At 44.1% G+C, this 23,824-nt stretch overlaps 2 protein-coding genes across 2 annotated transcripts in view; one reads left to right on the top strand and one right to left on the bottom strand.

Annotated features, from left to right (window-relative positions):
* Positions 1-1,163: 1,163 nt before the first annotated feature.
* Positions 1,164-20,851, bottom strand: si:ch211-13f8.1. Its single transcript, XM_021589738.2, has 9 exons — positions 17,833-20,851; positions 14,776-14,854; positions 10,205-10,357; positions 8,286-9,475; positions 8,015-8,186; positions 5,784-6,012; positions 4,950-5,062; positions 4,255-4,436; positions 1,164-1,821 (listed from the first exon to the last, which is right to left on the bottom strand). The coding sequence occupies exons 1-9, from the start codon at positions 19,034-19,036 to the stop codon at positions 1,628-1,630; spliced, it is 3,516 nt and encodes a 1,171-aa protein (XP_021445413.2). The 5' UTR covers positions 19,037-20,851; the 3' UTR covers positions 1,164-1,627.
* LOC110508868 (roquin-1) overlaps positions 20,829-23,824 on the top strand; it is a 28,180-nt gene continuing 25,184 nt past the window's right edge. Inside the window, exons 1-2 of the mRNA XM_021589737.2 lie at positions 20,829-20,963; positions 22,668-23,029. Of these exons, the coding sequence (XP_021445412.2) occupies positions 22,799-23,029 (231 nt within the window). The 5' untranslated portion in view covers positions 20,829-20,963; positions 22,668-22,798. The remainder of the gene's footprint in view (positions 20,964-22,667; positions 23,030-23,824) is intronic.

Raw genomic sequence — 23,824 nt, 5'->3', positions numbered from 1 at the left:
TTCAAACACAAATTCAACCACAAATTCCAAGTAGGTTTTCAAATGCCTTGCAAAGAAGGGCACCTAATGGTAGATGGGTAAAAAAAAAAGCAGACATTGAACATCCCTTTGAGCATGTTGAAGTTATTAATTACACTTTGGATGGTGTGTCAATACACACAGTCAATACACCCAGTCACTACACCCAGCCACTCCAAATATACAGGCGTCCTTTCTTACTCAGATGCCGGAGAGGAATGAAACCACTCAGGGATTTCAACATGAGGCCAAGGGTGACTTTAAAACAGTTACAGAGTTTAATGGCTGTGATAGGAGAAAACTGAGGATGGATAAACAACATTGTAGTTACTCCACAATACTAACCTAATTGAGAGTGAAAAGAAGGAAGCCTGTACAGAATAAACATATTCCAAAACATGCATCATTTTTGCATTAAGGCACTAATGTAAAACTACCCCAAAATGTTGCAAAGAAATTAACTTTATGTCCGGAATACAAAGTGTTATGTTTGGGGCAAATCCAATACGACACATCACTTTATATTTTTAGGATAGTGGTGGCTGCATCATGTTAAGGGTATGCTTGTCATAGGCAGGGTAGCCTAGTGGTTAGAGCGTTGGACTAGTAACCGGAAGGTTGCAAGTTCAAATCCCCGAGCTGACTAGGTACAAATCTGTCATTAACCCACTGTTCCTAGGCCGTCATTGAAAATAAGAACTTTTTCTTAACTGACTTGCCTAGTTAAATAAAGGTAAAATAAATAGACAAGGACTAGGGAGTTTTCTTTAAATAAAAATAAATGGAATAGAGCTAAGCTCAGGCAAAATCCTAGAGGAAACCTGCTTTCCAACAGACACTGGGAGACAAATTCCCCTTTCAGCAGGACAATAACCTAAACCACAAGGCCAACAATGCACTTACCAAGTTGCTTACCAAGGCAACAGTGAATGTTCCTGGGTGGCCTAGTTACAGTTTTGACTTAAATCTACTTGAAAATCTATGACAAAACTTGAAAATGTCAAGCAACCAACTTCACAGAGCTTGAATATTTGTTTAAAGAATAATGTGCAAATATTGTACAATGCAGGTGTGCAAAGCTCTTAGAGACAGCTCTAATCAATGCCAAAGGTGATTCTAACATATATTGACTCAGGGCTGTGAATACTTACGTAAATAAGATATTTCTGTATTTCCATTTCAATAAATTAGCAACATTTTCTAAAAACATGATTTCACTTTGTCATTATGGGGTATTGTGTGTAGATGGGTGAGAAAATAAAATCAATATAATCCATTTGGAATGTAGGCTGCAGCAACAACATGTGGAATAAGTCAAGAGGTATGAATACTTTCTGAAGGCATTGTAGATCATCTCACTTGCATCTTCAGTGCAACATTTTCTTTATACTTTGTTTTATCTGTTTTGATTCACAAACATTTGCCTGAATCTTCAAAGATTAGGCCTAATAATAGAAAAGGAGATGTATTATGTCCTTCCTTTTGTTCTCCCTGAGTTAAAAATATCTCTTTATGCCTATTTCCATTCTCAAGTTTTGGTCATGACATTATCAGGACGCAGTATCCAGTGTGTTTTTTCATTTAAATGGATAATGGAATATTCCATTGCTCAGCGATGGTTCCGACGGTGTGGCAGGACACGGATAGAGGCAGTGCTGTCACGGGTCATGAGGCGTGTCACCAGATCCAGGGTCAGTCCAGCCACTGTCTCCCCATTCACCTCCAGAATCTCATCCCCAACACCCAGGAGCCCAGAGTACAGGCCCTCCTCAGTACCGTCCCCTACCTGCTCCACGTACACACCTGAGACAAGAGAGAGGTGTGGGGGAAGGGCCGAGAGAGAGATGGGGAGGGAGGGCACAATAGGTAATGGTGCAAACACTAAGAATATGTCAATTTAAAATCCTTAAATAGTATGTCATTACACACTCGGGTAAAATGCCCTCTAAAACACCCACCTAAAATCCCTGCCATTAGGTGTTTAATGAATATACAGTGCATTCGGAAAGTATTCAGACCCATTGACTTTTTCCACACATTGTTATGTTACAGCCTTATAGTAAAATGGATCAAATCGTTTTTTCCCCTCATCAATCTACACACATTGCCCCATAATGACAAAGCAAAAACAGGTTTTTAGAAATTTTTGCTAATTAATATACAGTACCAGTCAAAAGTTTGGACACACCTACACACTCAAGAGTTTCTTTATTTGAACTATTTTCTACATTGTAGAATTAATAGTAAAGACATTAAAACTATGAAATAACACATATGGACTCAATCATGTAGTAACCTAAAAAGTGTTAAACAAATCAAAATATATTTTATATTTGAGATTCTTCAAAGTAGCCAACCTTTGCCTTGATGACTGCTTTGCACACGCTTGGCATTGTCTCAACCAGCTTCATGAGGTAGTCACCTGGAACTGTCTCTCATGAGGATCGCCACAGGAAAAGAAGACCCAGAGTTACCTCTGCTGCAGAGGATAAGTTCATTAGAGTTACCAGCCTCAGAAATTGCAGCTCAAATAAATGCTTCACAGAGTTCAAGTAACAGACACATCTCAACATCAACTGTTCAGAGGAGACTGTGTGAATCAGGCATTCAAGGTCGAAATGCTGCAAAGAAACCACTACCAAAGGACACCAATATGAAGAAGATACTTTCTTGGGCCAAAAAACATGAGCAATGGACATTAGAAATCTGTCCTTTGGTCTGATGAGTCCAAATTTGAGATTTTTGGTTCCAATCGCCGTGTCTTTGTGAGACGCAGAGTAGGTGAATGGATGATCTCCGTATGTGTGGTTCCCACCATGAAACATGGAGGAGAAGGTGTGATGGTGTGGGGGTGCTTTGCTGGTGACACTGTCAGTGATTTATTTAGAATTCAAGGCACACTTAACCAGCATGGCTACCACAGCATTCTGCAGCAATACGCCAACCTCAGGTTGGACAGGGAGCATCGCGGCACAGCTATTTTCAGGTCTCTCCAGAGATGTTAGATCGGATTAAAGTCCAGGCTCTGGCATTCAGACACTTGTCCTGAAGCCACTTCTGCATTGTCTTGGCTGTGTGCTAGGATCGTTGTCCTGTTGGAAGGTGAACCGTCGCCCCAGACTGAGGTCCTGAGCGCTCTGGTGCAGGTTTTTATCAAGGACCTCTCAGTACTTTGCGCCGGTCATCTTTCCCTCAATCCTGACTAGTCTCTCAGTCCCTGCCACTGAAAAACATTCCCACAGCATGATGCTGCCCCCAGCATGGTTCACCGTAGGGATGGTGCCAGGTTTCCTTCAGATGTGATGCTTGGCATTTAAGGCCAAAGAGTTCAATCTTGGTTTCATCAGACCAGAAAATCTTGTTTCTCATGGCCTGAGAGTCCTTTAAGGTGCCTTTTGGCAAACTGCAAGTGGGCTGTCATGTGCCTTTTACTGAGGAGTGGCTTCCATCTGGCCACTCTACCATAAAGGCCTGAGAGTAGAGTTCTGCAGAGATGGTTGTCCTTCTGGAAGTTTCTCCCATCTCCACAGAGTAACTCTGGAGCTCTGGAGTGACCATTGGGTTCTTGGTCACTTCCCTGACAAAGGCCCTTCTCCACCGATTGCTCAGTTTGGCCGGGCGGCCAGCTCTAGGAAGAGTCTTGTTGGTTCCAAACTTCTTCCATTTAAAAATGATGGAGGCCTCTGTGTTCTTGGGGACCTTCAATGCTGCAGACGTTTTTTGGTACCCTTCCCCAGATCTGTGCCTCGACACAATTCTGTCTTGGAGCTCTACATACATTTCCTTGGTTTTTGCTCTGACATGCACTGTCAACTGTGGGACATTACATTAGAAAGGTGTGTGCCTTTCCAAATCATGTCCAATCAATTGAATTAACCACAGGTGAACTCCAATCAAGTTATAGAAACATCTCGAGGATGATCGATGGAAACAGGATGCACCTGAACTCAATTTTAAGTCTCATAGCAAAGGGTCTGAATACTTATGTAAATGAGGTATTTCTGTTATTCATTTTTTAATACATTTACAAAAATGTGGTATTGTGTGTAGATTGATAAGGAACATTGTAGTATGTATGTAATTCATTTTAGAATAAGGTTGTAATGTAACAAAATGTGGAAAAAGTGAAGGGGTCTGAATACTTCCAAATGCACTGTACACCCTCACATCCACAACACTAAAATGTAGGCTACAACTAATGGAACCCAGTTATACAGTAATAGTGCTTTAATATACCTGTGACCGGTCGACCTTTGCCTCGTGAGATGACGAACCCAAAAGGGCCGTTAGGGGGTCTGGTGAGCTCCAACCAGAGGGTCCCATCAGGGAAGGCCTGGACGACCCTACCCATTGGACCCATGGGACGCACCACCCGAGGGGCTAACACATCTTCCACGCTCAGGGCTCTCTGGATCATCCTGTAGAGATAGTATATAGAGACTTTTCAGTGAAATGTAGTGGGGGTAATTTACCTTCATGAGAAATGAGTGGCAGTTTGTCAGTTTCCTATTGATAATGGGATCTTACAATAATGTAGCTATATTGTTTTTATATACGTAAGGCATTTTGCCAAGTCAAACATTGCTTAGTGTAAATATGGTCTAGATGACATCACTTCAAGAGCTTTTGGAAAGATGCCTGGATTTGTAGTGTTGTGTCAATAAGGATTACATTATTCTCGGTATTTATGTTCCTTATTGTATCCTGAAATTTGTTGATTGGAATGACATTTCTGTTCCATGACAAAAAAAAATTACTGCTTGAACAATCGGAAAGTACAGAGTACTATTGGCAGTGCTGGTTGATTTAGAGCCTAGACACAATGAGAAATCTATTTTTCCCTTCTCTCTCTGTGTGCACGCACGCACGCACGCACGCACGCACGCACAAACGCACGCACAAACGCACACACAAACGCACACACGCAGTACCTGGGTGCCAGGCTGTTAGGCACAGACACCTCTCCCAGAATGGTAGAACGCTCCACTCTCCTCTCCAGACTCTGCACAGAGGAGGCTTTCCGAAGCTGGGCCAGTGGGGACACCTGGTGACAGAGAAGGACATTTGTATTTATTAGGGACATTGCAACAGGGGTCATCATCCGTGCAGGTGATGTTGTCTCCTGAATCCTGACATTCACAGACAGAGGTGGTGTCTGAATACCTAACTTTCCTTTCTAAACAGTAAGAATTTTGTGAGTTTCAAAACTAGAAAATTCAATATGCTTTAAATGCCAGGATGTCATACTCATTTTGGATTTTCATCTAGTAGAATTTGCTGCACACGGTTGAGGAAGAGAATCGTCTTTCAAGACCCACGTGTGTCTGACAACAGCTGATAATCAGAGAAGGTGAGGCTCTGTACCAAAATGAACGACTGTGCAATTGTGCAATAAAGGATGCATTCCCAGTAAGACGCTGATATTCATTGCTTACTGCATTCGTTTTTACTAAACAGTACGCGTTCTAATTTGTATGTAGTTAGATTAGTAGACATTATGCAGTAGTAGTAGGCAAGACAGATTTCAGGCACGGCCAGAGTCTCTTGTATTTTGAATGTTAGCCAAGAAAATTGCATCTCAATATGAAAATGTTAAAGAATAGTGTAAAAGTAAAGTGGCATATGCATTTCTGTTCCTTGACAAATAAGTTAGTGGAAACATTTAACAGAACTGAATTGAACTGAACATAAATAAATGTAACTGAACTGAAATTAACTAGATTGAATATAACTCAACTGAGCTGAACTGAATAGCTGGTGCTTACTGTGTGCAGGGCCTGTAGTGAGGGGGTCCTCTGCAGGCGGGTGTTGGTGTGAGGGCTGTGGGTGGGGCTGGGTGAGGTGGAGCTGGCCCGCGGCGCTGAGATGCTGAGCTGTTCCATGCTGCTGGAGCGCCCTCCCTTCACCAGCCTGCCCACACTGTGCAGCCCGATGGAGGAGAAGAACCGTCGCAGAGATAGCTTGGGTCTGCCGTCTCGCTCTGCCATAGACCTCCTACACAAGTCACCAACACATACAGACAGAGCAAAACATGTCAGTTGTATGTAAAAAAAAAAAAGCAGGCTGTAAGCGTGAACAGTGATTTATGTTCGATTGAATCTGTCACTTAGGGATTACAACGCACAGTTCAATTCTTGCAAGATATATTACAGAGAAACTGTATGGTGCCAAATGTACTAATGCAATCTATCACAGAGTAGCTAACAGTGTTGCACTTATCCACCCATCAGAGAGTTCTTGAAGCTCCCTCTGACAGAACAAACTGTGGAGCTTGAAGTTACAGTATGCTTCAGTACCAGGAGGAGGCAGTCTTGCCTCCCTGTCAGATTAAGAATCAGACACCATTTAAAGGAACCAGAGCCACATTAAACATATACAGTGGGGAGAACAAGTATTTGATACACTGCCGATTTTGCAGCTTTTCCCACTTACAAAGCATGTAGAGGTCTGTAATTTTTATCATAGGTACACTTCAACTGTGAGACGGAATCTAAAACAAAAATCAAGAAAATAACATTGTATGATTTTTTAGTAATTCATTTGCATTTTATTGCATGACATAAGTATTTGATACATCAGAAAAGCAGAACTTGATATTTGGTACAGAAACCTTTGTTTGCAATTACAGAGATCATACGTTTCCTGTAGTACTTGACCAGGTTTGCACACACTGCAGCAGGGATTTTGGCCCACTCCTCCATACAGACCTTCTTCAGATCCTTCAGGTTTCGGGGCTGTCGCTGGGCAATACGGACGTTCAGCTCCCTCCAAAGATTTTCCATTGGGTTCAGGTCTGGAGACTGGCTAGGTCACTACAGGACCTTGAGATGCTTCTTACGGAGCCACTCCTTACTTGCCCTGGCTGTGTGTTTCGGGTCGTTGTCATGCTGGAAGACCCAGCCACGACCCATCTACAATGCTCTTACTGAAGGAAGGAGGTTGTTGGCAAAGATCTTGCGATACATGGCCCCATCCATCCTCACCTCAATACGGTGCAGTCGTCCTGTCCCCTTTGCAGAAAAGCATCCTCAAAGAATGGATGTTTCCACCTCCATGCTTCACGGTTGGGATGGTGTTCTTGGGGTTGTACTTATCCTTCTTCTTCCTCCAAACACGGCGAGTGGAGTTTAGAACAAAAAGCTCTATTTTTGTCTCATCAGACCACATGACCTTCTCCCATTTCTCATCTGGATCAGACGGGCCTGGACATGCACTGGCTTGAGCAGGGGGACCTTGGGTGCGTTGCAGGATTTTAATCCATGACGGTGTAGTGTGTTACTAATGGTTTTCTTTGAGACTGTGGTCCCAGCTCTCTTCAGGTCATTGACCAGGTCCTGCCGTGTAGTTCTGGGCTGATCCTTCACCTTCCTCATGATCATTGATGCCCCACGTGGTGAGATCTTGCATGGAGCCCCAGACCGAGGGTGATTGACCGTCATCTTGAACTTCTTCCATTTTCTAATAATTGCGCCAACAGTTGTTGCCTTCTCACCAAGCTACTTGCATATTGTCCTGTAGCCCATCCCAGCCTTGTGCAGGTCTACAATTCTAGCCCTGATGTCCTTACTCAGCTCTCTGGTCTTGGCCATTGTGGAGAGGTTGGAGTCTGTTTGATTGAGTGTGTGGACAGGTGTCTTTTATACAGGTAACGAGTTCAAACAGGTGCAGTTAATACAGGTAATGAGCGGAGAACAGGAGGGCTTCTGAAAGAAAAACTAACAGGTCTGTGAGAGCCGGAATTCTTACTGGTTGGTAGGTGATCAAATACTTATGTCATGCAATAAAATGCTAATTAATTACTTAAAAATCATACAATGTGATTTTTTTTTAGATTCCGTCTCTCACAGTTGAAGTGTACCTATGATAAAAATTACAGACCTCTACATGCTTTGTAAGTAGGAAAACCTGCAAAATCGGCAGTGTATCAAATACTTGTTCTCCCCACTGTATATGGGTCTGACTTGAATGTGGTGTTAGTGGTGGGATCCATACTGACCGAGCCCCCTCTTGGCCATCCTCCCACTGAGCCTCTGCCTTCAGGTGCTCCGCTCTCAATAACTCTGCCCTCAGGTCCTCTGCTCGGGACACGCCCAAGCAGCGCAGCGCAGGGCGGCACTCTGGAAGAGTCACCAGCAGATCTCGACACACGTCTCCGCTCAGCGCCAGACCTGGAAGACATTTTATGTGTGTAACTGAAAGAAGCATTCAGTGAGCACATCACATCAAGTCTACAGTTCCTTCCAACACAATACATTCTATCTACTCACCAGCTCCATCTGCAGCAGTTTCCCAGAGTTCCGCAGGGGGGAGGTCAGGGGTGATCCTTGCAGGGGAGTACCTGAGGGACGATGGTCGGATGCAGGGGACTAAGGCGGCGTTAGGGGGAGACCCTGAGGGGGCAGAGATAGGACCCTCCCCATGATGCTCTGTGGTGATGAGGTCATGCTGTGGGCTTCCCCCTGCCCCCTCATCCAGGTTGATGAGGTGATACTGAACCGAGGGCAGGAGCTTTACCACACGCTGCCCACTCGCCCTGCTCTTGCAGCCTGACTTCAGAGCTGACTTAATGGGCAGTGGCGGGGTGGGGGCGTCACTATCCTTGGGGTTGCTGTTTCCGGAGGCTCCCACCAGAGGGCGGTCCAGAGCTACAGGACTGCCTAGAGCAAAGGTGACGGCTCGCCTGCACACGTTGACCCTGTTTCTGGGGTTGGAGTTTCGACGGTGGGCCCACGAGGCACCATAGGGGCCATGTCCCGAGCCGACCCGTTTCAGCCGGCTCTCTCCCTTCCTGCTGCGCCTCCTCAACTTCCCAAAACCGGAGGACCTCTCCCCCACTCCACCCCCGGCCCCGCCCTCTTTATCCTCTCCCAGAATCAGGACCTCACCGAAGGTGACCCCAGCCGCTTTGGGGTGGATGCTGCTGGGCTGATCTGGTTGGGGGATCCCGTCTGATTGGGCTGGGGGGCCATAGCGAGAGACCTTCCTGCCTTGATTCTCCTCCGCATTGCCGGACTGAGTCTCTGGTTCGGGCACTGGAGGATCCCTAAGAATGGATCCACAAGCCTCACATTTCCTCAACACCACCACTACCTCTGTTACCTGGGTAGATGCAGCGTTCGTGAAACCAACATCCTCCAGTCCTGGAGTAAGGCCTGTAATGCTTATGCTAGACTCCGCCTTCTTTTCCAGAGTGCCCTTGGATTTCTGTCCCGTGGCCCGCCCACGCTCCCTCACCCGATCCAGGTAGCGAGACTCTGCCTCCTTCTCTGATTCATCCTCAAACCGCACCCTTGTGGGTGAGTTACCATACCGACGATTGTGCCCCCCAGGGGAGAGGTCTCTGCTTTGTGGGACCAGGAGTGGACCTGATGAGGGAGGGGCTGTCAGCTCTTCCTTGGGTTTAACAGCCACAGCCTTTTGGACCAGTGCTGAATCAATCCCAGACTGCTGCCTCTTGCTGGATAGAACAGGGAAACACACTAAACACTGTATAAAATAATAATAATAACTTCATATTCTTACTCACAGCCTGTACATATTTTCATAGTCACAAATACAAGTACTTCTGCTGACACAAATGCATGAAAGCACATGAGTAATCCGTGTATGTGTGTGTTTGAGTGTGTGTGTTTGAGTGTGTGTGTTCTCTCATGAGTGCCAGTATTCCTAATACCCTTTGCTGTGAATGCATCCCACTGATATAAGAGGGGATTTCTGGAACAAAATACCCTTTACAGAAACTGAAACATCATGGTGTGTGTCATCAACATGGTTACATAAGTCATACTATATAACACTCCCTGCATCTTTGTGGAACATCCAATCAGAAACCAGAGTTATGATTCTGAAACGATCAGTCATTGGAAGTTACATAATGTCAGCTTTTTCAATCACACAGAAAGAAAAAGACAGAGAGAGAAATTAAGAACTGAAAGGAGAGAGAGATGTAGGAAGGGGTGGACACACTTATACAGAATGGAATATAAAGACAGACAGACAGACAAACAGACAGACAGACAGACAGACAGACAGACAGACAGACAGACAGACAGACAGATTAATGTACAGACAGATGATCAGACAGACAGACAGACAGACAGACAGACAGACAGACAGACAGACGATCAGGTAGTCAGACTAATAGGGGGGATAGAGATCAACAGAGTTGCAGATACAGCTGACTTACGGGTTGTATCTCTGGGCAGAATGGGAGCGGCGGGTTTGAGGGCGTTCCCCTTTGGCGTGATTGAAGCGGGCTTTTAACCGAGCCCTCTCCAGCAGGAGCATGGCCTGCTCATGTCTGGGGCTCAGAGGAAGTTCCTCAGTGTTGAAGTTTGAGCTGTCAATCACACAGAGACAGAGGGTGAATTGGAGAGGGAGACATAGAAATAGGGAAGGTGATAGAAATGTCGTACCAATTCTCGACAGGAGAGGACGTAATCACCCTGCGGGATCGTTTGTTGGGAGGATTTGGGATCAGGGTGGTCTTTGAGCTAGCGATTGAAGTGGTTACATGTTTGTTTATTTATTGTAGATATGGAAAAATAGCACACCTTTTAACTTTGTAAGGTGCGTCTTCTGTGACAGCCCCCAATGGTGCTGTCCATCTCCATTTTAAAATACTCAATGTGTTATTCTTATACATCTATGAGTGTATTAGCAGTTCATAAATAAACTAAAAAGGTGCATACCACCACCTACTGTGGTGGAGTGTGTATTGTCTGAACAGGCATAAAGCTGCTGACCTAGATGGAATTCTGTGATTCTTTGTTAACCCATAGCAAGCCCCACCCAGTTGACTACTTCAAATGGTGAAAGCCCTCAATGGTGCTGCCCTTGCTGGGTGCTGCCCATGCTAAAGCAGGCTTTGGGTCAAGTGCACCCTCTATCTACCTCTATGATATTGATCCTTCACCATTGAAGAAAGAAGTTGTCCTACCCTTTCCTAAATCCTGGCCGTATACAATTGGTGGTAGCAGTGGGATCCGAACCCAAACGATTGAAATGACTGGAGGGGGGAAAAAGATGGGTGGGTTGAGGTTGGGGGCAACCAGACAGTAGTCCAATATTGCTGTACTATCCATGGCTTGCTGAATTAAACGTCTCTTAGCATATCGCTGATGTGATTAACGAGGTTCCTAATAATTTTTCAGGTCTACAGATAAGGTCAAAGTCCACATTTTGTGTAGCCCTGAAAAAAATTGAAATCTATTTTGTCTTGAATCATTTCCCTGCACCACACATCTAGCCTCATAATTACCAGACCAATTGCCCCTGCGCTATTTCCCTTGTAGCGAATATCCATGTAAACTTGCAAGATCAGGTGGTTTGCGAAGCTACCACACATCTGGTGCCTTAATTTGTACCGAGCTGATCCTGCACAGTTACATATCCAGAGAACATTATATGCCCTACGGATCGAGTTAAAGAGAATGGAGCTCTGAATGTCAGTCTTCTACGCTAAGCCTTCTTATGTAATAGCCGATTGGACTGGGGCGTGGTGGCGAGTTTAGCCTCCGTAATGTACTTCATCCCCTGTCTTCCAGTTGATCCTATGTTCTATGTGCTTTAGTAGCCAAAAGAGTATGATATGCCTGTGGATGATCCCTGTCGACAACACACTCATCCATTCCTGTATGTACGGAGAATGGAGGAAGATTTTGTGTACGCATCCAGCTTAGTTTTGTAACGGTCGTATTTATTATTTATAAAGAACTTCACTTTATTGGTCAATTGCACACAAGGTCCAATTGAAATTTGACTTCCACTTTTAACCCAACTCCTCCAAAAGACAAACATATTTACAGTTGAAGTCAGAAGTTTACATACACTTAGGTTGGAGTCATTAAAACTTGTTTTCAACCAAATTTTTTTGTGAACAAACTATAGTTTTGGTAAGTCGGTTAGGACATCTACTTTGTGCCTGATAGAACACATTTTTCGAACAATTGTTTACAGACAGATTATTTAACATAATTCACTGTATCACAATTCCAGTGGGTCACACTAAATTGACTGTGTCTTTAAACAACTTGGAAAATTCCAGAAAATGATGTCATGGCATTAGAAGCTTCTGATAGGCTAATTGACATAATTTGAGTAAATTGGAGGTGTACCTGCGGATGTATTTCAAGGCCTACCTTCTAACGCAGTGCATCTTTGCCTGACATCTTGGGAAAATCAAAAGAAATCAGCCAAGACCTCAGAAAAAAATTGATGACCTCCACAAGTCTCAAATCAAATCAAAGTTTATTTGTCACGTGCGCCGAATACAACAGGTGTAGATCTTACAGTGAAATGCTTACTTACAGGCACTAACCAATAGTGCAAAAAAGGTATTTGGTTGAACAATAGGTAGGTAGGTAAAGAAATAAAAACAACAGTAAAATAGACAGGTCTATATACATTAGCGAGGCTATAAAAGTAGCGAGGCTACATACAGACACCAATTAGTCAGGCTGATTGAGGTAGTATGTACATGTAGATATGGTTAAAGTGACTATGCATATATGATGAACAGAGAGTAGCAGGAGCGTAAAAGAGGGGTTGGCGGATGGTGGGTGCGACACAATGCAGATAGCCCAGTTAGCCAATGTGCGGGAGCAGTGGTTGGTCAGCCCAATTGAGGTAGTATGTACATGAGTGTATAGTTATAGTGACTATGCATATATGATAAATAGAGAGTAGCAGCAGCGTAAAAAAGGGGAGTTGAGGGGGGGGGGGGCTCACAATGCAAATAGTCTGGGTAGCCATTTGATTACCTGTTCAGGAGTCTTATGGCTTTGGGGTAAAAAAAACTGTTGAGAAGCCTTTTTGTCCTAGACTTGGCACTCCTGTACCGCTTGCCATGCAGTAGTAGAGAGGACAGTCTATGACTGGGGTGGCTGGGGTATTTGACCATTTTTAGGGCCTTCCTCTGACACCGTCTGGTGTAGAGGTCCTGGATGGCAGGAAGCTTGGCCCCAGTGATGTACTGGACCGTACACACTACCCTCTGTAGTGCCTTGCGGTCAGAGGCCGAGCAATTGCCGTACCAGGCAGTGATGCACTCGATGTTGCAGCTGTAGAACCTTTTGAGGATCTGAGGACCCATGCCAAATCTTTTTTTGTTTCTTGAGGGGGAAAAGGCTTTGTCGTGCCCTCTTCACGACTGTATTGGTGTGTTTGGACCATTCTAGTTTGTTGTTGATGTGGACACCAAGGAACTTGAAGCTCTCAACCTGCTCCACTACAGCCCTGTCGATGAGAATGGGGGCGTGCTCGGTACTCCTTTTCCGGTAGTCCACAATAATCTCCTTAGTCTTGGCTACGTTGAGGGATAGGTTGTTAATCTGGCACCACCCGGCCAGGTCTCTGACCTCCTCCCTGTCTCATCGTTGTCGGTGATCAGGCCTACCACTGTTGTGTCGTCTGCAAACTTAATGATGGTTTTGGAGTCGTGCCTGGCCAGTATAAACACCATGGGACCACACAGCCGTCACACGGCTCAGGAAGGAGAAACATTCTGTCTCCTAGAGATGAACGTACTTTGGTGCAAAAAGTGCAAATCAATCCCAGAACAACAGCAAAGGACCTTGTAAAGATGCTGGAGGAAACAGGTACAAAAATATCTCTATCCACAGTAAAACGAGTCCTATATTGACATAACCTGAAAGGCCGCTCAGCAAGGAAGAAGCCACTTCTCCAAATCCACCATAAAAAGCTAGACTACAGTTTGCAACTGCACATGGGGACAAAGATGGTAGTTTTTGGAGAAATGTCCTCTGGTCTGATGAAACAAAAAATAACTGTTTGGCCATAATGACCATCATTATGTTTGGAGGAAAAAGGGGGAGGCTTGCAAGCCGAAGAACACCATCCCAACCATGAAGCACACCATCCCAACCATGAAGCACGGGGGTGGCAGCATCATGTTGTGGGGGTGCTTTGCTGCAGGAGGGACTGGTGCACTTCATAAAATAGATGGTATCATGAGGCAGGAAAATTATGTGGATATATTGAATAAACATCTCAAGACATCAGTCAGTCAGTTAAAGCTTGGTCACAAATTGGTCTTCCCAATGTACAATGACCCCAAGCATACTTCCAAAGTTGTGGCAAAAATGGCTTAAGGACAACAAAGTCAAGGTATTGGAGTGGCCATCACAAAGGACTGACCTCAATCCCATAGAAGATTTGTGGGCAGAACTGAAAAAGCGACAGGGAATTTTTACTAGGATTAAATGTCAGGAATTGTGAAAAACTGAGTTTAAATGTATTACGCTAAGGTGTATGTAAACTTCCGACTTCAACTGTACATATACAGGTTTTGGATAGGTGCGGGGGGCTTTCACACTGGACGCCCGGGGAGCTGTTGTTGTAGGGGGTTAAGTGCCTTGTTCAAGGGCACAATGGCAGGCAATGGCATCTAGGATTTGATTTGTTGCCAGCTCACTTCCTGACAGATTTTTCCAGTAAGGAGCCGGATGCCAGATTTGAAATGGCAACCCTCTGGTTGATGGCCCGCCTCGCCAACCACTAGGCTACCTAACCTCTACTTCCAGTTTCATGGGAGAGGTGTGATCTGATGTTATATGCTATATTAGCATCTTTACATAGCTTATGTTTCAATCTGCAAAACAAATTGGACAGGATAGTTGACTGCTTTACATTCAAAGAATATTTAGGGGGCAAAAACTATCCCTAAAAAAGATGGTTCCTCACCTCAGACACTTACCACTTTTCTATGTAGACAGACAATAGTGTGATATTCCTTACCCGGGAAGTTCAAGCAGCTCCTGTTGTGGAATGGTTAAATCCCACTCATTGTTCCAGGAGGCAGATGCATCTGGAGACACTGAAAACAGACCTTTACCCATTAAAATAAAGCTTTCCAAACCTAGTTCCATGCAATGCACATGGACCCTCACGCATCTGTAATGCAAATAAATATTGTTAAAGCGTGTATGCAGGTACAAACTGCCAAGGGCTTTACTCAACCATAAAGGGCTTTACTCAACCATAAAGGGCTTTACTCAACCATAAAGGTTTCCATAAGCCCCACATCAAACCCATGGACTGTCCCCAAGTTCATCTCTGATCCTCCTAATGCCTGTCAGATTCATGGGCCTTACATAAACGCCATAACGGCAGGAACAGAGAGGTATTAAAACATTATCATCTGATCATGCCTTGCACTCAGTGCACTGCACTGTAAAACAAAAAATACTGTGGATCAACCTATTTGTTTTACTTCAACTGGTTACAAGTAAATGAGTTAGGCTTTCTCAATTGAAAAATACTACATTTGTTGAAACCAAATATATGATTCAATGCCAACTGTTTTATTTGATTATTACCTAACATATATTTCAAGTTGCAACCTATTTATTCCAACACTTAACTTACTTTTCCCCTTTGGTTAAACCTAATAAATAACAAATACAAACTCATATTTAATGTAAATTCAACCCATGTTTTCACCTTGTTCCAAGTTCACTTTTTAATTTGGAATTACCCAAAGGTAATTGGGTTACAACCATCAAACAGGCAAAGAGTTAATACAGGACTAAGATCGAATCCTATTACACAGGTCTGACGCTCTTCAGATGTGACATGGCTTTTAAAACTATCACGTATTACAAAGGGAAACCCAGCCGAGATCTGCCCATTGAAACAAGCCTACCAGACAAGCTAAATGCCTTCTAAGCTCGCTTCGAGGGCAAGCAACACTGAACCATGCATGTGAGCAAGACAAGCAACATTAAACCTCAATGTGAGAAAGACAAAGGAGCTGATCATGGACTACACAAAAAGGCGGGCCAAACAGGTCCCCATTAACATGGACGGGGCTGTAGTGGAACAGGTCGAGAGTTTCAAGTTCCTCTGTGTCCACATCACCAACGAACTATCATGGTCCAAACACACCAAGACCGTCGTGAAGAGGGCACGACAAAACCTTTTTCCCCTCCTGAGAATGAAAAGATTTGACATTGGTCCCCAGATCCTCAAAAGGTTCTACAGTTGCACTATCGAGAGCATCCTGAACAATATCATCACCACCTGGTATGGCAACTGCTCGGCATCTGACCGTAAGGCAGTGCGGGTAGTGCGAACGGCCCAGTACATCGCTGGGGTCGAACTCCCTGCCATCCAGGACGTATATACCAGGCAGTGTCAGAGGATGAATTGTCAAATAATTGTCAGACTCCAGCCACCCAAGTCATAGACTGTTCTCTCTGCTACTGCACAGCAAACGGTACCCTTTTTGCACTAACTCTTTTTGACTCGACACACACACACACATACTCACAACGACACTCCAACACATACACACTGCTGCTACTGTCCATTATCTATCCTGTTGCCTAGTCACTTTACCCCTACCTATATGTACATATCTACCTCCATTTCCTCCTACCCCTGCACATCAACTCAGTCCTGGTATCCATGTATATAGCCAAGCTATCATTGCTCATTGTGTATTTATTCTTCGTGTTACTTTAAATTACATTTTTATTATATTTTTTATAGTATTCTACATTGTTGGGAAGGGCCTGTAAGCATTTCACTGTTAGTCTACACGTGTTGTGTACGAAGCATGTGACAATAAAAACTTGATTAGAAGCAATCAAAATCAATTTCTTGTAAATCAAGAAATTAAGTTGGTTCAATAACTTTAAATAATGTTTCCAAACATATTCTTTTCACAAGGCACCCATATTTAGTAGCCTCAATCAAGCATTGTCTACCTTAGCATAGTAACCTTATCTGTCTCTTTAGTATCAGATGTACTTATGCATACATCACTACAAATGTAGACAAATACACATTTTAGTTTGAATAACAAATACTATAGACCACATTAACTGGAATGACATTCACTCTCATGGGTGGGCAAAAAGAACAAACTGAAAGTCTCGCCCCCAATATGCCATGCCTCCAACCATTCTGATAGGCTACTGCTGCTACACTGCTTCCCACCACTATTCAATGTCAAAGCGCATGAGGTGTCGAAAGCAATTTAGAAGCTTTTATTCAATTCAAAAAAGCACATTGAGCTGTCAAATTTGTAATTTAATTTCAGTCAAATTGAATAGAATAGGTTGAACTAGCCAAAGCATAACACACACACACACACACACACACACACACACACACAGCGCTAAAAAATAGCTACACAACACCAGCACATCTGTTCCTCTAAGTGCTCCTGATGGTGGGAGGTGCTGACAGAAATAGAATGCATAGCTCTGTATCTGTATCTCAAGGTCAATTTACAGTAATTCATCTGACACATGATCACAGTTGTAAGCACACATTGATATGCTTTATAATTCCTGGATTGAACTAATCAATTACGCCTGGTTTGCTTACAAAACAATTGTTATTTCATTGAAAAGGAGGTGCATGTAAAACGTGCAACTAAGCCCTCCTCCCCAACCAAATTATTTGTGTTCCAAAGAGTGATTTGTTTACCTCCCATACTCTTGATGGACACTTTGTCCCACAGCACATGTTCTATCATGTTCTTAAACCATGAGAGGCCCAGAATGGGATACTTTGGCTGCATTTACACAGGCAGCCCAATTCTGATTTTTTTTCTCACTAATTGGTCTTTTGACCAACAAGATCAGATCTGAAAAACATTCTGATGTGAAAAGATCTGATATGATTTGTCAAAAGACCAATTACTGGAAAAAAATGTTGGTCTGCCTATGTAAATGCAGCCATGGTAAATATGATTTTTTTTTAATTGAATTTACCTCTTGAAGTACCCGGACTGTTTTACAACAAGGTGTACCAAGATGTATTTTCTAAACTGGAACTTCATACCATCTCTCTTGTCTATCTGGTCAACACAGAGGTATGGGATGTCCACGCCGCCTTTCTCCTCTCCTCTCTTGGTGTTCCTTCGTCTGTTCACTGACCGCCCTCTTGCTCTCTGGTTGGCCTCCACTGTATCCCCCAGCGAAAGCGTCCCTTCCTGCGAGCACACACTTTCCCAGCTCTCCGCCCTCCACAGCCCCCCCACGGGATCCATAGGCTCCTTCGCTTCTTTCTTATCACACCTCTCCAGGTAGCAGTCCAGGCTGTCCGAACGCAGCATGTTCCAACACCCTTCACTCTCGTCCCTGTCCTCGTCTACAGAATCCACAGAAGCCAGTCTTGACTTACTCTGGGGCCCTGAGAGGGTGGCATTCGCAGGGGGTTCATCCTTCAAACGTACAAAAGACGAGAGTATGGGCATTGTAGTCTGAGTGCCCACAGTAGACTGAGTGCTCACCCTATTCAGAACCAGAGTCTCTGGGCGTGCTACCCTCCAAAATCCTTTAGGAGGTGCCCAGTGTCTGTGAGAGGAGTTAGAAGAGGTGGAGGAGGATGCAGGAGCGGGCTTTGAAGAAGGAGGGGGGTCCTCCTTGGTTGCGCTGGTGCTGTCTGACTGGATGTTCTCCAAGCTCTCCAAGCTGGCCCCCTCCCCCAAACCGCGAGGCTGCCCCGGCACACTCCCAGCGGGGCCTCCCCTCTCCCCCTTCTCCGCCCCCTTCCCCATGGCACCCCAGCTCTCCTTCTCATTCTGTGGTTCAGTCGGGTCGGTGTGGAGCTGTACCCTGGCCACCACCTCTTCCTCTACCTCGTCTTCACTACTGCTGGACCTCCTCCTCTGGTCAAAGTGCCGGAAGGGCACAGGCGGTGGCACCTCCCCCCTGCTGCGGCCCTTCTGCTTGGGCAGGGCCTGGAATGAGACAGGTCCCTCTACCTGGAGCTCTGAGGCCATATTGTCCTCCCTCACCCTCTCCCTCTTTCTCTCTTTTCCTCCGGTTCTCTGGGAGAGATTATTCACCTTGGACTGCAGGGAATAGACGGCAGAGCCTGGAGGAGGGAGGGGTGGAGGGGAAAGCGAGGGAGAGGAGGGAGAGAGTGTGCTGGGCTTGGGGACAAGACTCAGGATGAGGCCCCAGTCATCAGAGACTCTTGACCGAGGCAGAGAGCTGGCAGGAGCCAATGTTTGTGTGATATGGACCTCTTCCTCCTCCATTGGCTGGCAAGGCAAAGAGGAAAAGTCTGATTGGAACCTAATGAGGAAAAGGGATCATTGTTTGTTGCCTCTGGTAAAATAGTCTCACTAGGCCTAGGATACCTAAAGTAGTGGATTCAATTCACTTTGTACTCTTTATCCAATGATTACTGCGTAGGATAATCCTTTGGAATGGAAATAGGCCATCAGTACATGAGAAGCCTGTGTGTGGCTGGCATGTACTGACAATATAAAAGTGTTGTTGTCATCAAAGACATTTGATGAAGAGGTTAAAGAAAATAAAATAGGGATTTGGCTACATGTAAATGTATTCTAATAGGCCTACCCGAAATCGTTTTCTTTATAATCAGTTGCAGAATGATTAGGCACTGGATTTGTCCAGTTCTTTTACGTGTTAATAAAACTAAGTAAAAGAACAATAATTATCTATTACTAAGCACGCAACTTAGTAATAGGCTATCATCACACATGGATGAATTACCCTTTTGACTTTGAAAAATTCCCCTGACATTTCAATTGAACCAAACAGGATAATAACGCACTATCACAAATTCATTTAAAAGTGACAGAAAATACATGGTATCAATGACAGGACAAAAAAACATCATGACAAGGTCAATCATTTACCTGGAAAGATCTTGGTGATATCTTATTTAGATGCAATTCACCACAGTTGAAGAAACTCACCTTCCGTGCCGATTTAAATTGACCAGGCACAACGACCCACAGCTAAACCTGCTCTATGTGGCACAAGCTTGAGTTTAGTGGACTAAAATCCAGTATCAGAAACTTCCTTCACCATAGAGTGGAGTTTTTATCGGCTAGCTTGAGCGCATCCTCTGACCCGACTGACTAGCTGTCGGAAACATTTGTCATAAAAAGTAAAGTAACTTTCTCCTGTGTTGTTGTTCTCCGTTTTATTCTGTACTGTTATGGTTTGACGGCAGCCAGCCCAGCTTCAGACGGAGTGAGTCCACGAGCGGACGGTGATCTGCTCCCAGTGAGCGAACAGGCGGTCTCTCAATATTCATGATTGGTCCGTTAATCCCTTCAGAAATCAGACGGATTAGACAAACATGGAAATACAAAATGCGTGTTTTCATTTCACCCTGGCTGACTGAAGCTGTCCGTTGCGTAAGTGGATGCAATAGCAGGCTACCCACCGCACACACACCGCGGAGTCTGTGCGCTCAGTTACAATACAAATCTGCGCAGGAGCATCTTTGGTGGAACCTCGCCCAACATGATATTATCATCACATTTTTTTTGTGAGCTACCCAAAGCTTGCGAACAAAATGTAATGTAATTAAAGGCAAAATGCCTAATTTCAAGCTTGAGCCTGTCACTGTTTGGCTAAGGGGAGAAGCTGGGGAGATGTAGCCTACCAGCTACCACCCTAAAATGAACGGAGCTTTGGATGAAAGAACTGACAGGTCCCTGAGATTGTTTAAAAATGTTTTGGTGATGGAGATATGGGGCAACGTGCCATATCCAGCAGATGTCACAACTGGATGTGACAATGCTGCTCTACCTTTTTTTTTTACTGTGCACTGGCATTCTCTAACCAACAGGGGGTGCACTCGCTCCTTGCTCAACTCCAAAGTTAGCTAACCGTTGCAAAAACGTTGTGCAACGGAAACCTTTTACCGTGTCCTCTAGGAACCAAACAGAGCAAACGGTGAGGGACCTACCTGAATGTGTCCAATTGAAACTCTCGTTATTGTTGCAAAACGTTTAGGAGAAAATGGTTTCCGTTTGCAACGGACAAAACGTTTTGCAACAGAATCAGAGTAATGCACCCCAGTTAACACCCTCGAACTGGTCTCAAACTTCGGCAGCAGCCAAGCTGCACAGTCGACATGGCTACCGATTTAATAACGCAATATTTTCCTAAAGACAGATAAATCTTCCAAGTGTTTTGGAATGAGTGAGTAACTTGTGCATGTAATCGAAAAATGTTATGAACAGTTAACAAAGGCATATTTAATTAACTAGATATTTATTTTGGACGCCTAGTTTCTGAGCCAGCCTAGCGTACTAATGCCAGCTAGCATTAGCGTCCCAGACGGTTCGCTAAGTACGTAGCAGTACGTTAGCTGCAATTGATTTGCCTACATTCTGCAACCTGGTTTAGCGATTTGATTGCCACACCATTAGTAGCTAACGTTAGCTAGTTAAATAATTGATGTTAAGTAGACGTCTAAAAAACGAGCTAAATACCTAAACTAAATAGCTAGTTAGATACATAATATTAGATGTTGCCACATGCAATTCTGGTTGGTTAGCTTGAACGATTCCCTTGCAGCTAGTCATTTGTTGTGCTTGTAACTAATGTAGCTAACTAGCTAGTTATATAATTAACTAGCTTTAAGTACATTCGTAAGTTTGATGCATTTGTTGTTTCCATGTCAGTCATGAAACCATCTAACCCTAACTAGCTAACTGCTAACATAACGTCCCATCGCTAACGTTGTTTACCTAGTAACTTAGCCAGTTGTCTAACGTTAGCCAGCTAAAGTAACGTTAATTGACGCTCGAATTTAACGCCAAATGTGTAGCTACTTGCCAGGTAACTAGCCGTTATGTGATGATAATGTAACGTTGTGTGTTTAACTAGCTAATTGTTATTTAAATAAAAACCAATATATATTGATGTAGTTATATCCTGCCTGATCAACTTGTTAGCTAAAACTGTTAGCTAGCTATGCTGCGCAGAATGATCTAGCTAACGTTAAGTTACCTCAAGCACAAACAGTAGTAACTAGCTACGCCTCCTCTTTGTCTACTACTTGCCAGGCAGGCCATAGGCTAACAACGCCAGTCGTTGTTTTGTTCGGTTATTTGGCCATGGGTTGCCAGCCATTTATTATTTATCTGAAGACGGAATTTCCTGGCTCTCTGAAAATTATTGAACCATCTAGAACAGATGTAATCAGATAGTTGGTTAAAGCCGACACTGGATGGTGATCATGTGAACTAACGTTATTCAGCTTGCCGGTGGATTGTCTTTTTAGCTAACCGTTTTGAATTTGTAATGGCGTTGAACTCATTCGCCTGGTGCAGCTAACCAGCATATCTTATTTACTATAGACGTACATTTTTAAGTTAGCTATCATATTGTGTCTGGTATTATTTTAATAATATTTAAAAAAAAACCTGTGTTTATAATAGGTCAACGTTACTGTCAGTTAACTAATTGGCTAGCTAACGAACATAATACTGACTGGCCAAGGGTTTTTATCTAAGGTTATTTTATTGTTGTAGCTAAATGTAACATTGCTTGCTTGACCTGTGCCAAGAAGATAAATTAGATCCACTATCAGCTCCTGTAACTTGGGATGTTTTTATTATGTGGCCTGTAGGTATGTCATTTGTTGCCAGCCATAAATGTAAACAATGTTGGTTTGGGGCATCTGGGGAGTAATCATTAGTCCAAAGTTCAAACAGTTAGAGTTTCTATTGGACAAATTCAGGTGGGTCCCTCCCAGTTTGTTTCTGTTTGCTTCCTAGTGAATACACCCCTGATGTATCAAGGTAATTGGCTCAGCTAATGTCATTGTGCATGAGTCAGTGTGTCAATATTATCCACAGGCTATTAACCCACTATGATTGTATTCCTTCTCTCTTTCAGGATTTGTCACGTGACATGATGCGCATCCACGATGTGTGACAACGTTTGAAGAACAATTACGTTCGGAAGAAAAGTCTTGATTCCAGTGGAATCTTCCATATTTTTTTCTTTGTAAAAAAAACTGTCCAGTGATGCCTGTGCAAGCCCCACAATGGACGGAGTTCCTGCTGTGTCCCATCTGCACGCAGACGTTCGAGGAGACGGTGCGGCGGCCCATCTCGCTGGGCTGTGGCCACACCGTCTGCAAGATGTGCCTGAACAAGCTCCACCGCAAGGCCTGCCCCTTCGACCAGACAGCCATCGCCACCGACATCGAGCAGCTGCCGGTAAACACAGCCCTACTGCAGCTTGTGGGGGGACAGGTGAGTCTTGAGACCCGGTGGAGGGGAGTGGCTCAATCCATTTAGAATCTGTAGAATCCCACCAGTGTTTTGGTTTTAGATAGGGTGTCATGGTCTCTAGCGTTAGGGATACAGGATGGGTGATAACAACAGAGCACAAATGGGATGCTACCCTTCTAGGCAGAGTTGCAAAGAAAAAGCCACATCTCAGACTGGTCAATAAAAAGAAAAGCTTAAGATAGGCAAAAGAACAGACAGGGGACAGAGGAACTCTGCATAAAAGGCAAGCATCCCGGAGTCGCCCCTTCACTGTTGACGTTGAGACTGGTGTTTTGCGGGTACTATTTAATGTCAGTTGCCAGTTGAGGACTTGAGGCAATCTAATGTACTTGTCCTCTTGCTCAGTTGTGCACCAGGGCCTCCAACTCCTCTTTCTATTCTGGTTAGGGCCAGTTTGTGCAGTTCTGTGAGTAGTACACAGCGTTATACGAGATCTTCAGTTTCTTGGCAATTTCTCGCATGGAATAGCCTTCATTTCTCAGAACAAGAACAGACTGATGAGTTTCAGAAGAAAGTTCTTTGTTTCTGGCCATTTTGAGGCTATAATCGAACCCACAAATGCTGATGCTCCAGATACTCAACTAGTATATAGAAGGCCAGTTTTATTGCTTCTTTAATGAGCACAACCGTTTTCAGCTGTGCTAACATAATTGCAAAAGGGTTTTCTAATGAGCAATTAGCCTTTTAAAATTATAAACTTTGATTAGCTAACACAACGTGCCATCGGAACACAGGAGTGATGGTTGCTGATAATTG

This window comes from Oncorhynchus mykiss, chromosome 28 (assembly GCF_013265735.2).
Source record: "Oncorhynchus mykiss isolate Arlee chromosome 28, USDA_OmykA_1.1, whole genome shotgun sequence".
NCBI lineage: Eukaryota > Metazoa > Chordata > Actinopteri > Salmoniformes > Salmonidae > Oncorhynchus > Oncorhynchus mykiss.
Note: the sequence above shows the minus strand (reverse complement) of the source record. Positions and strands in the feature narration are given on the sequence as shown.